The sequence below is a fragment of the Myotis yumanensis genome, unplaced genomic scaffold (assembly GCF_028538775.1).
Source record: "Myotis yumanensis isolate MYYU_CA2020_CCGP unplaced genomic scaffold, mMyoYum1.0.hap1 SCAF_8, whole genome shotgun sequence".
NCBI lineage: Eukaryota > Metazoa > Chordata > Mammalia > Chiroptera > Vespertilionidae > Myotis > Myotis yumanensis.
Window position 1 is genome coordinate 34,454,509 of NW_027223759.1, and position 12,722 is coordinate 34,467,230.

The following is a 12,722-nucleotide window of genomic DNA, read 5'->3' on the forward strand; positions in this document are numbered from 1 at the left end:
TCTCTTCTCCTGTGGTGAAGACTTATGTGGCTTCCAAGCTGTCACTGCTGAAAATGCAGTAGTGATAGGGTGACATTTTCACCTGTTCCCCACCTGACATCCCATGTGGCCTCTGAGCATTCCTCCAGAGACTAGCTGGGGCCTTCCCAGGCCTCAGATCCTACTCTCCCCTGTCAGCTGGGTCTTGGCTGGTTCCTTCACAGGATGTGAGCTCTAATGTATATCTGCCATGGACATTTTGAGAGACATAAAGTTTGTAAAATGTTTTATCTTGTTTAAAAAAATAATCAACTGAATAAATTGAAGATCTAATTGGTTTTATTAAATTATTTATAAACCAGGCAGCATCTCGTCTAGCAAGCAGAGAGATACTCTGAGGAGTTATACAAAATGGAAGGCTTTTATAGAAAGGAGCATGGGGCAAGGACCTCATAAGCAAAGAAAATTGAAAGTTCATTGAAGGAAAGAGTTCAGGGTGATGATAGTTTCTCATTGGCTGAGCTGTGGTGTTTTCCATTGGCTGGGCTTGTTGCTGGGCAAGAAGAAAATCTTCCTTCCTCCTGCAGAGGAGGTAAAGTAGATAGCACACCTTCCTGTTGGAGATGCAAGGCCCACTTTTTTCATGTTCGGAGTGATAAGGAGTGGTAGGGTGACAACCCACTCTATAAGCCCTCCAGAGTCCAATTTTAATTGAGGTTTCCTTTATTAATTTTCACAATCCAGATCATGCCTATTTGTCATGAAGTTTAAACATTTTACTTGTCTTTCCTTCCGCCATTGTGAAATGGGTTTTTTGATAAACTTCTAATTGGCTATTGTTGGGATGGAAAATATACCTTTTTCTTTTTCTTTTTAGTCGGTCACTCTGTTTATCTCTTATTCACGTTTACATTTTTCAGGTGCCTCTTGGATATTCTAGGGAGTTGTTTACATTGTCTCATTATGCAGCTATGGTCATGTCTCATCCTTTCTAATAATCATCTTCCATTTCTGGTGAATGCCTTATTGAGTTAGCCAGAACTTCCAGAATAATATTAGGTAATAACAGTGAGGATGGATATCTTTGAATCTTCCTTCAGCCTACTGTACATGCTCTCTCCATCCTTTCTTCATCATAACCTGTGTCCTCATTCCCAAGGGCCGTTCTCCTGCCTCTCAGATGTGGTTAGTGTGTGCTTTCCCCTGCAGTACGTGTTGGGGACTGACACAAGCAGACCATGTTTTCCTGTAAAAAAAATGTACGTTCAGAATTTCATTGAATGGACCTGAATGTGCTGTACGTTTAGCACATGGAGGGGCAACTCTATTGCCACGTGGAAGTGACCTAAAACTAATATAATATCTCTAATAGTCACCATTTATTTCAAAGTCACTTTTTCTTCTTGGACTTTAGGAAGGCTTTCTAAGCATGATTTGCATTGCCCGTTTTTAAATGACCTGTCCAGGGAAGCCTTAAGCTTCTCTATATTTATTTTGCTAGTGAGTAGCAGCATTAAAATCATTTATTTTGCACAAGACCGGTCTTCCAAATTAAGGATCAATTGTGTTTAAAAGAGACCTTTGTATTGTGTTGCTATGAAAAGAACATATAAACAAAATAAGTGACAGATTTTAAAAAGAGAGGAAAAGTTACTCATAATCCTACCACCTGGACACAAAAATTATTCATTTTTGTTTATTTACTTCTAGTTTCTGCCCATATATCTGTCTTTTCCAGAGTTGCAGTCATGGTATTTAAACAATTTGAATGTTACTTATTTCACTTATTTAGTATGTTTGTGGTTTTATATATCTGTGTAATGATCAAGCTTAATGGCTGTGTAATGTTTCTGTAAGTAAATGAGCAGTAATTTAGTTAACCATTCCCCTAATGCTGAGCCTGAGGTTGCGTCCAAGTTCTATAACACAATGGAAATTTTTGTGCCAGAGCTTTTTCTGTTCTTGGCTTACTTCCTCAGGCCAATCCCTAGAGTGAAATTACTGGGTCAAAAGATTCGAAGGCTTTTAGGACTTTTACTGCCCAGCTAAGGGATTGTGCCAAGTCACCCGATGCCAGCAGAGCAAGCAGCGGCCCAGGTGCACTCTGATTGATGACTCCTTTCCACAGATGTCATAGCATCGCTGTCACCGAAGTGCTGGTGCGGGATTTTAGTCATGAGTTGGGAAAGGAGTTACCAGAATGTTGGTCTTTTCCCCCCCAGTGTACAGGGAGAGAGAGCTGTGGCTGCAAGGGGGGCAGGGGGGGGGGTGTTTATCTGGAGGTGGCACTGCCTTGACATGCCAGGTGACTGCTTTGGGTGACGCCAGTGTGGTCTCAAGGGTTGCAGCCCAAGATGCAGATCACAGACACCACCCTGGACGTCACAAATGCTCAGAACATGGTACGGTTGCTCCAGATCGTTCCTGCCTTGTTCACTCCGGTGTTCGCATAACTAATGGATATACATTTCAACTGTGTGGGATTTTTTTGTTTTGTTTTGGGTTGTTTTTTTTTTAGGGAAAACAGTGTATTGTGGCATTTTGCCCACAGCACTCACTGAAGTGGACATCTGATACCTAGTGTAACAGAAAGTATAGGTACTACACAAAATATGAAACATGGGCAGCCGTGCATTGCTGCCACAGTGGGTTCAGCATCCAGAGTGTGCCACGAGGAGCCCTGGGTAGAAGGCACCTGTCTGGACCCTCAGCAAGACCTCCTGAATGCCCAGACCTTAGGCTGCCCCTGTGCTGCCAGCAACCTCTTGGGAATGCTTCCTGGAGATGACAGGTGCATTAGCTTGCTAGGGCTGCTTCTGTCCTGTGCGATGTTCTCCCAGGGCTTTGCTGGCTCCGGGGCCCCAGCCTGGAAGGGGAAAGAATCACAGAGGTGCAGCTGCAGGAAAAGGCAGTGGGATCTGAGGAACGGATTGTACGACCTCTGCAAACTTAGAGAAACTGAGAAGTTAGCTGGGTGAAGAAGGGGGAAACTGTTCCAAACAGAAGGAATACCATGAGCCGAGCTCTTCGCTGGTCTTCCTGGCTCTGGTCTCCTCTCTGCCTGGCTCCCCGCCCACCAGCTCACTCAGAGCCAGAAGACTTTTTTAGAAAGAAAAGCACACGGTCACCCCACTGTTTCAAACCTTTCAACGGGGCTTCTGGAAACACAATCCCAACTCGTTCGCTCTTTCCTCCCGGTCTAGGTGGTGAACCTCATCTTTCAGATGGCGCATTCCTCCAGGAGCCTTGCTGGAGCGCTGCTCCCCAACCCCCGCCCCTTATCACCAATCACACAAATGGACGTGAGAAGAGTTTGTACAATTTGAAAGACTTTTAAAGCACTTTACAAAAATGTAAAAGATGAAAGAAGGAATATAACCCAGTAAGACAAGAACAGGAAAGGGCCCAGCCACTCCTCTGCAGCCTCCGCCATGGCGCACCGAGGGTGGGAGGCTGTGTGCAGTCTGACCGCCCCGCCCTCTCACCCCCTCCACTGCAGGCGGTGGGGAAGGCCCGGTCCGCCGCATCCTGGGCACTGCGCTGGGCACACAGCGGGGACGCGAACCGAGGCGGTCAGTTCCGGTGCAGCGCGGGTCTCTGAAACGCAGCGCAGGCCCCGCACGGGGCGGAATGAATGGACGCAGTAACCAGGCGCAGCGTCCCGGGCGCTCGGAAGCGCAGGCTCCGCAGCGGACTGGGAGAACCCGCCCCCAGCCGCCACCCGCCAATCAGCGAGGACTGAGAGTTCCGCCCCGCCCCCGGCCGCACCCTCTGCCAATGAGCGAGGCCCCGCCGCCTTCAGCTCATGCAGTTGTTCGCCTTTCGTGCGCCAAATAAAGTTCTTCAGCGCTTTGAATTTTTTTTTTAAAGCGCCCGCCGCAGTCCCAGCAGCAGCGGCGGAGAGGGGCCGAGTCTCCGCCCCGCCACTTCCGGTCCCGCCGCCCGAAGCCGGTGCGGCTGTGAGGGGCCGCGTCTCGCCGCCGCCGGCCGGCCGGGCATGGTGTTGGGCGCCGGGCCCGCCTCGCCTGTCTCGAGGTGCCCAGGTGAGGAGCGCGCGGCCCCGCGGCGGGCGAGGGGTGGTCGCGGGCCTGCGGTCGGCTCGGCTCCCGCGGCGCTGCTGCACCCGGCGGACCGAGGGCGGGCGGCGCCGGGGCCGCCTCAGGCCGCGCGGCTGCTCCCGGGCGGGCGGCGTGAATGGGACCGGCCGGGGCCGGGGCGCTGGCCGGGCTGGAGGGGCCGCCCGCAGGAGCACCAGCCGTGTCGGGCACACACACGGCCGTCCTCGCTCGGCCCGCCATCGCGGGGGTGCTGCTGGCCGCATTGTCCCGAGGAAACCGAGCGCCGGGCGCCGGTCCAAGGTCACTGTCCCGCCGTGGCGGCGGGAGCGGGACTCGGACGCGGCAGTCCGACTGCGACCGCCATGGAGTCGGCCCGGGACCTGACGCAGTTGGGGGCGGCCGCGGCGAGCTGGGAAGCTGTTCCCGGGGGCGGAGGAGAGGACGAGGGAGGACGGAGGACATCTTGGAACGATCGGTGCAGCCGGTCCCGGGTCCAGACCCGGTGCCGCTGGTGTGTAAGCTTGGGCGTGGCCCTGCCCTCGGCGCGGCTCGGTTTCCTCCACTGGTCCCCGCGGGGTTGGGCCCGCCCCTGTCCGCATTCCTCCGGCGCGGGAGTAGGTCTGGGAGGATGGCCGCGGCCGGGGAAGGCTTCGCGGAGAAGCTGGAATCCGGGCGGGAACGTGTTCTTCCTGTGCAAGGAGTGGGATTGGGTGGTGAAGGGAAGGAGGGCATTCCGGACCTGGGCATCCCAGTGAGCAGAAGCTTCCAGAAATGACATGCTGGGTGGTGTTGGGGAGCAGGGAGGAGGCAGGCCTGCCTTGTGCAGAGGACTTGTGGTTGGGATGAGGCAGGGGCCGGGTGCAGGTGGGAGAGGTGCTCAGAGACAAGTCAGCACCCGGCCAGCTGCTGGGGGACTTGAGGGCCTCCGCCCGGACCTACCTGCCTTTCAGGTGGTCGGGTGCGGAAGGGGCAGGCTTACTGCTGAAGATAAATGGATTGCACTCCAAAGGCTGACCAGCCAACCCGAGGGACTCCGGGGCCTGCTGGGAGGTTCCTGGGCCCTGGCTTTCTGCAGGAGGAGAGGGGGGTGTGGACTTGTTTGGGTCCAGATCTGGGCCTCTCTGGCTGGAGAAGCTGGTGTGGTTGCTCCCTAGTGGCCTGCATTCAGTCCCAGCTTTTACACTTGGACGGGTGTTTCACGGCAGGAAGAATTGTAAACCAGGAGTTCCCCACGGTGAGCTGCCGGGCCCCAGTGTCCCTGCACAGGTGACATGGTCTGATTTTGCCAGTACTTGCAGGTGGGCTGAGTCAATCTTACTTGATGATGAAACTAGTAAATGGCAGTCTGAAATCGAGTCCCACCCAAGGAGGAACTTAAATGTGTGGAATTTAGAGACTGAGCATGCTACGTGCTGATCTGTTTCCGAAAATGCTGCCTTAGTCAGAGTGTAATTTGCAGGAAAGGGAAGTTTAGTTTTAAACCAGATCTTCAGGGAATGAAGCATACTGAAGAAGGAAAAGAGAATTCTGAATCAATTGGAGCTGTTCAGCAAACCTCTTGGCAAGTTTGAATAACTATTTTTTCTTCAAATCTCTTTGTTTAAGTGTTAATTTAGCATCTGTGGACACATTTCCAAATTAGACCTTTTATCCCTAAAGTGACATGTGATAATGATATAGGTGGTGGAGAACTAGATGGTCATTATATACTTAATTTTCTTAGAATGCTAGGGAAGTAAGTCTTGTATTATCTTATGTGGAAGAGGAAACACCAGTGTTATTTTCTTTTATACGTTGCACAGTCAGTGCCCCGTATGTTTTATCAAGGACCACAAACTTGAAGATCTCAAGCCAGGAACCTAAGTGGAATTGAGTGTGGGCTTATCCCAGAGAGGAACTGAGTGTGGGGCAATAGGGTTATGAAAGAACTAAGCAGAGTCCTTAGACTGCAGGGGCACAGAATAGTGCTGGTGTGAGCCTTTCTTGGTGCGGTGAGTCTGGCCAGGGCCCTCTGAGTGGCTCCCTCAGTGTAGGCCCACCCAGGAAGCTGGGTGTGGACCAGGCATGTGCTCATGCCCTGGCTTTTCCACGGGGCTCTTTCTCGTGACTTTCCTCATGTGCTGCCTGCTGAGCTCTATACGTGCTGTGCTTTTATTTTATTTCTTTCCATATTTCATTGCCAAGGTCAGGTAGAGGATAAAAATCAAGTGCTACCAGCCAGACCCCAAGTGACAGATGCCTGTTTTGGCCATTGTCCTCAGGTGGCCCTGACGATGTGGTAGGACTGATGTGCTCATTCTCGGTGCATAGCAGTGGGCTTGACTGGGAGGCAAGCCCTGCCTTGTGGTCCAAATCTGCTTAAGGGTGCCTGATGGATCATTCTAGGTGGGGTTCGCTAAGCAAGAGCTGTCTCTGGTAGCTTGTGGGCTGCAGCACCCAAAGGTATTCTCATTCTGTTCCCATTCCCAGTGCCCCCGCTTTTGTGAAGTTACTTTATAAAGTGAACTGGGAGCCCCTGCTCTGGGTAAACCTGAAAAGGCGTGCTCCTTGACTGTGGTCCATACCTCTACATAGGTCCACCTGAAAAGATGACGATAGATGGGAATGAAAAAGCTAGTGTTGGTGTGTTTTCACCTTTTTTTCAACTTTCTTGAGGTGTAATTGAAGTACACTAACTGCACATGTTTTAAAGTATACAAATTGCTGGATGGATATATACCTTTGGAACCATCACCACACTCAAGGTAAAAATGTTCCCATCATCTCCAGAAGGGAAACTAGTGTTTCTGTGGTGACTGCTTCTGGCAGCTGAGTGACCTCAGACAAACTAGTCCCCAGGCCCCCATGGTCTGGGCGTCCACGTTTGTAAAAAGTGCAAGTAAGAGTAGAATGCCTTCCCAGATTTGAAATTCTCATAGCTTGTGAACCCTAATGTGTAGTTGAACTATCTTCTGAAGGATTTAGACCAGTGATTTTTTTAAGGGTTAGAGATGTGTATGTGTGTGCATGCACATGTGTGTGTTTGCACATGTGTGTGTCTGCAGAGGTCACAATTCAGAAGATATTTAATATATTGTTTTCATGGTACAAATAATCTATACGAATAAAAGGGTAATATGCTAATTAGACCGGATAGACCAGATGTCCTTCCAGACATCCTTCTGGACAAAGCCACAGTGGTGGGGGGCTGAGGCAGAGGCAGTTAGGGGCGATCAGGCAGGCAGGGGAAAGCAGTTAGGGGCGATCAGGCAAGCAGGTGAGTGGTTAGGAGCCAGCGGTCCGGATTGTGAGAGGATGCAGGCCAGGCTGAGGGACCCGCTCCCCCCCCCTTTGTATGAATTTCATGCACCGGGCCTCTAGTAGAAAATAAAACCTTACAGTCTCTGGAGGGATATAGAAGATAGTGTGAGAAGCTATGTAATGGACTTGGGTTAAAATGGTAAAAAAATACTCAGGAAGGAGGGGTACCCTTATACATATTTTGCTTTTAAAGATCTTAGCCTCAAACTAAAAGTTCTGTGCTTAGATCAAGTTTTCCTCTGGAAGTTTTTAAAATTTTTATTTATGTATTATATACTTTTATTGATTTCAGAGAGGAAAGGAGTGGGAGAGAGATAGAAACATCAATGATGAAAGAGAATCATTGATCAGCTACCTCCTGCCTGTCCCCTGCTGGGGATCAAGTCCACAACCCAGGCATGTGTCCTTGACCGGAATCGAACCCAGGACCCTTCAGTCCACAGGCCGACGCTCTTTCCACTGAGCAAAACCAGATAGGGCCCTCTCTTGAAAATGATCAGTGGTATTGAAAGGAATTGATGTTAAGGTAATGCAGGAAATTATGGAAATATTGGGCTGGTGACCGATTTGTGTCCATAGTCAGAAGAAGCTCGAGTCCCTTTCCAGCTGTACCAAAGCAAGTAAGAACTAGGAGGCATAGCAGGTGAATGGCATCTTATGTAGAGATGGAGGGCAGATTCTAGAGCAGCTGTCGCCAGCCGGTGGTCCGTGAGGTCTGAAAGGTTGGCGACTGCTGTTCTAAAGGACAGTGATACCTGTACAGATTTAGTGACATTTCTTGAACCCTTTCTTCCAAGCAGTCAGGTGTGCATCACCTGTGTTGGTCTTTATTATTCTTACCTGTGAGCTCTCAGTGGGAATCTGAAACACAGATGGGTTGGATGCAGCCAGCAAAGAGAATCTATTTTTGGGGCATTCGTTATAACTTAATCTTGATGTTGATATTGCCTAAAAATGTAAATAAAAAACAATAAATAAATGTGAAGATGCTTATTAAGGTTCTAGCCCCGCCTTTCTTGAAGAAGGAAAGCAAAGCATCACAGTGTCCTCTCCTCACCAGAGGCTGACACTCCCCCCTCCCCCCCAGTCTGCCATGGGCCCAGCATGTGGGGCACACACAGGTGCATGTCCCTGCAGTGGGGAAGGGCAGACTTACATGGACAGTGGTGAGCCCAAGGGGAACCTGTCAGTGGAGGCTCCCCTAGACTGTGAGCTTGGGAGATCTCTCCCCACCATACCCCAGGGCCTGGCACCCAGTGAGTGTTAAATCCCTTTTAAAAATTTTAACTCATACTTTAAAAAATTGGACTTACAGAGGATGGTGTAGAGATTACCCAAATCTATTATGAAGGAATCCAATCTTCATGTAGCTAATATGCTAAATTTTTCTACAACTAAAGAAAAGAAAACCACTTACATGGTTGTGGTCAGTCTCCAGCTGCTGTCTAGAGACTTGTTCTTAACTGACCTTCCATCTGTCTTTCAGGGTAAAGGCAGCAGTAATGCTGACGCTGGCGAGCAAACTGAAGCGGGATGATGGTCTCAAAGGGTCCCGGACGTCAGCCACAGCCTCTGACTCCACTCGGAGGGTGTCTGTGAGAGACAGACTGCTCGTTAAAGGTGATGACATCCGTGTGAGCTCTTTATATCCCACAATAACATGAAGGATGGCTGGGGGCTCTGTTGGGGTGTGAAGCAGCCTGTTTGAAAATATGTTAAAGTGTAACCCCTTATTACTTACAGCCTGTGCGCTGTGGGAGTGCTGCTGGTGAGGAAGTGGATTAGAAACTGGTGTGTCTTACGTACTTGGAGTATTCTCTGTGGGGCTGCCAGGGTGCTGGTGGGAGGAGTAAAGTCCTGAGAGTCAGCAGGTCCACCACTCTGGTCTTGGCTGTCAGTGTAGACTCCTAGGAGAGGGGTCTTTGTTTCTTCTGGACTCAGCACCAAGGGAGGGAGTGGTATTGGGTAATCTCTTAGGATCCTTCTCCATTTAGTCAAGTCAAAGCCTGAGGAGAGCCTGTGCAAACAGTTCCCCTTGCAGAATTAACAGCACATTGTCCCAGAGCTGTGGCTCACATGCGTTTGTGCGCCGCTTCTGCATCACTCATTGCACAGACTTACAGCTCTCAGGTGCTTAGGCAGTTTCCTAGGGTCAAGGACTACAGAGTGGAGGGAGAAACAGTCCCTGCTTGGAAGAGCTTATGACATGTGTTTTCATTTCTTAAGTGTGAGGAGCTAGGAAGCACTGGTTTGTGAGTAGTTTGTTAGAACTGCCTGTGTTCCTATTCTTTTAGGCAGACACCGTGGGGGTGACTGGTATTTGATATCCTGACACTGAGTGTCAGGGAGCTATGCGTGTGCACGCGCTGTGTACGCACGTGCTGTGTTGGGCCTTCTCAGAAACGAAGCAGTGCTCAGCTTGGGAAGGAACGGGAACAGGAAGGCCTCAGGTTCAGGGGCGCATGCTTCCTTGTTCTGCTGCCCCCTAATGTTGACTCAGCTCTGGCTTATGCCTCCTGGTAGAGTAAGAATCATTTTATACGTTTTAGCATTGTCTGTTCTGTCGGGGAGAGCGCTGGACTGCAGTGGGTTTTCTAAGCAGCTTTATCCTGTGGAGTTGTGGCAGCACCTCACTTGGGTGGGCCCTTTAGGACCTGAGTCTCTTTTCCGGGTGCTAGCCCAAGGGTTCCATCTACAGAGGAGAGGGAGCCGGGCAGCACCTGGAAAAGGGTTTGATGTGTGTTGTGGTCCTTGGAGTGGAGGGTGGGCACAACAGAGTGGCCCTCTGTTGGGCACTTTCTAGTGCAAATCTAGTTTGACCTTTGCTAATCCTGGGTGGTGGTTCATTTTGAAGCTGGACTCAGGAGGTTGAGAAACTTGCTAGGGCAGCTTTAGTGCAGGAGGACAGCTGGACCCACGTATTGGTGCAGGGCAGGCTCTCGGGCAGGCCTAGCAAGCAGGAACGAAGGAGCAGGACAGAAGTACAAATGCAGAGAAGAGAGGCTCCCACACACATCCGGCCCTGACATAGCTGGGTAGCCCGCTGGGGCTCGCCATGCTGGACTTCGCCCCTACTGCAAGGGCAGGAGGTGTCTTCCAGGACCTGCGAGGTCCAGTTCTGAAGGACAACAGAAGGCTGGAGTTAGTTCTCCTTGGATACACCAGAACCTGTCTCAGAGCAGCTAGCACTCGGGAAAGAAACTCAGGTCCTAAAGGGCCCAGCCAAGTGAGGTGCTGCCGCCACGCCCACCCTCTACCATACTGACACCTTCACCACACCAGCTCGTCATTTGAACCCCCAGGATGGTTCTCAAGGATGTCTCCAGGCCAGAAATGGGGAGTGTAGAACAATCCAGTGGTCTGGGCTAGGATCGAGGGCCACTGCCTGCTCTGAACCCTGTGAGCTGGGGACAGTGGGGAGAGGGTGTCAGATCTGTGCATTTCCTGTTGGCCCCAACTCACGACAGCCTGACTGGGAACTAGTGCTTTCGGCCAAAGGGCAGTTGGTGCTGCGCTCCTGCTGAACCTTTGTGGGGCTGTTGAGTCTGATGGTGTTCCCATCTCCCCAAAAGGCCCTCGGGCAGAATTGCTGACTTCTTGTCTTTCAGAAGGTGGCCCTTTTCATGCAGTGGGCGTATGTCTGTCCCTGTTCCTTCACTTGTCCACTCAGCAAACTTAGTGCCTGCTTGCTATCAGTCTACTGATTCTGACCCTCAAGGGGCACCAGGCAGGCTGGCAGGCACTTTTTGCCTATGTTAGTCTTTGTTAAGTGTGGAGATTTGGAACTGAGCTGACTGAGTTCAAGCTCAGGTCTGGAATCAGGGACTCTAAAAGGAATGAATCTGTGTGCAGCCTTTGTCCCCAGCTATCTCAGGAGAAAGGCTCCTCATGCCTCAGAACATTCACTGCCATCTTGCCAACAAGTGTGCTTGTTTGTCAAGCACTTCCTGAGCACCTTGTGTGTGCCAGGCTGAGGGCCAGGTACTGTCGCAGGGCTGGGCAAGTCTGCTCATTCTCCGCCATGGAGGGAGTGCAGGTTCTTCTGGTCTTTCTGTGCAGTCATGCTTCAAGTGGGCTCTGTGGTTTGATCTTTAGTTAGAAAGGAAAAGAGTCTCATTTCTCAGAAGGAAGTTGTGCAGCCACGGAATTGTGCAAGGTGCCAGGTGCCTCCCAGAAAGGCAGGGCCAGTGTGTGGTGAAGGTGTTAGCATCTTGGGACAGGTGAAACCTTAAGCAGTGTAAAAATATCTGAATTTCTTGTTACGGAACAGGTGGGGTCATGTCCTTTGGCACTAAGGTTATGCAGGGAAGGGTGGCTGCTTTTCCAAGAGGCCTCAACATTTAAAGCAGTCCACTTGTTTCTTTGGTCAGAGTCTTAGTGTACATGGATTCTAAGGTGGTAATTGCTGATGTTAATGACTAGTATTTGCCATCATCGGAGGTGTAGAGAAACTATTGTCATTTGTGACAGCTCCCTGAGAGCAACACCGCGTGAGCCTCTGTGGCTCGTTTTGTCTTGTATACTGGGCTGAATTAGAGTACCTGGCATCTTTATTGAAGTCCTTGTGCCCCCAGAATGGTATTTCTTTTTCTTTTTTTTAAATATTTTTATTGATTTCAGAGAGGAAGGGAGAGAGATAGAAACATCAACAGTGAGAGAATCATTGACTGGCTGCCCCCTGCACGCCCCCTACTGGGGGGATTGAGTCTGCAACCCAGGCATGTGCCCCTGTCCAGAACCGAACCTGGGACCCTTCAGTCCACAGGCCGACGCTCTATCCACTGAGCCAAACTGGCCAGGGCTAGAATGGTATTCCTTGCTGTACTGGCTGTTGGACCAGAAGCCTGCAGATGTCCTGCCTGTGGTGGGGGTCATTGCTGGACTGGGTCTGAGGGCTCTCCCTGGCCCTGTCCACCTTCTTTGAGTGAGTCACACTGAACATGGAAATGCAAGCATAGTGCTCATTTTAGGAATTTAAGTCTAGACTACAGTATGAAGTTGTTAAGGCTGTCTGTGTAACCAGCTGTGTATAAATATAGCTTGGTACAACAGCTCACAGCAATTTCCTGTACCCTGGGAGAGTAGCAACTCAGAGGCCTGGGCCCACCTAGGACTTCTGGTGTATTGGCCTGGCAGGACCGCTGAGGGGGCAGGGTTTGCTCTGCAGGTTCTAGATCAGGGGTGGGAACCTTTTTTCTGCCACGGGCCATTTGGATATTTATAACATACAAAATTATCAGCTTAAAAATTGGCCTGCTATATTTGGTCAAACATTTAATTAACTCACCCCTAATGCCTTGGCAGGGCCAGACCAAATGATTTCTCGGGCCTTATATGGCCCTTTGGCCAGACATTCCCCATCCTGTTCTAGATTGTGGCAATGGT

The 12,722-nt window shown here is 50.5% G+C and overlaps 1 protein-coding gene across 2 annotated transcripts in view; it reads left to right on the top strand.

The window, feature by feature from the left end:
- The first annotated feature begins 3,895 nt into the window (after positions 1 to 3,895).
- The window catches only part of UBE2F (ubiquitin conjugating enzyme E2 F (putative)), a 33,075-nt gene continuing 24,248 nt past the window's right edge, over positions 3,896 to 12,722 (top strand). The window contains exons 1-2 of one of the 2 annotated variants that reach the window (XM_070422509.1): positions 3,896 to 4,022; positions 8,824 to 8,957. In XM_070422509.1, the coding sequence (XP_070278610.1) occupies positions 8,840 to 8,957 (118 nt within the window). In that variant the 5' untranslated portion in view covers positions 3,896 to 4,022; positions 8,824 to 8,839. Of the gene's footprint in view, positions 4,023 to 8,823; positions 8,958 to 12,722 lie in introns of those variants that run through there. The other variant, XM_070422508.1, reaches the window with a different exon arrangement.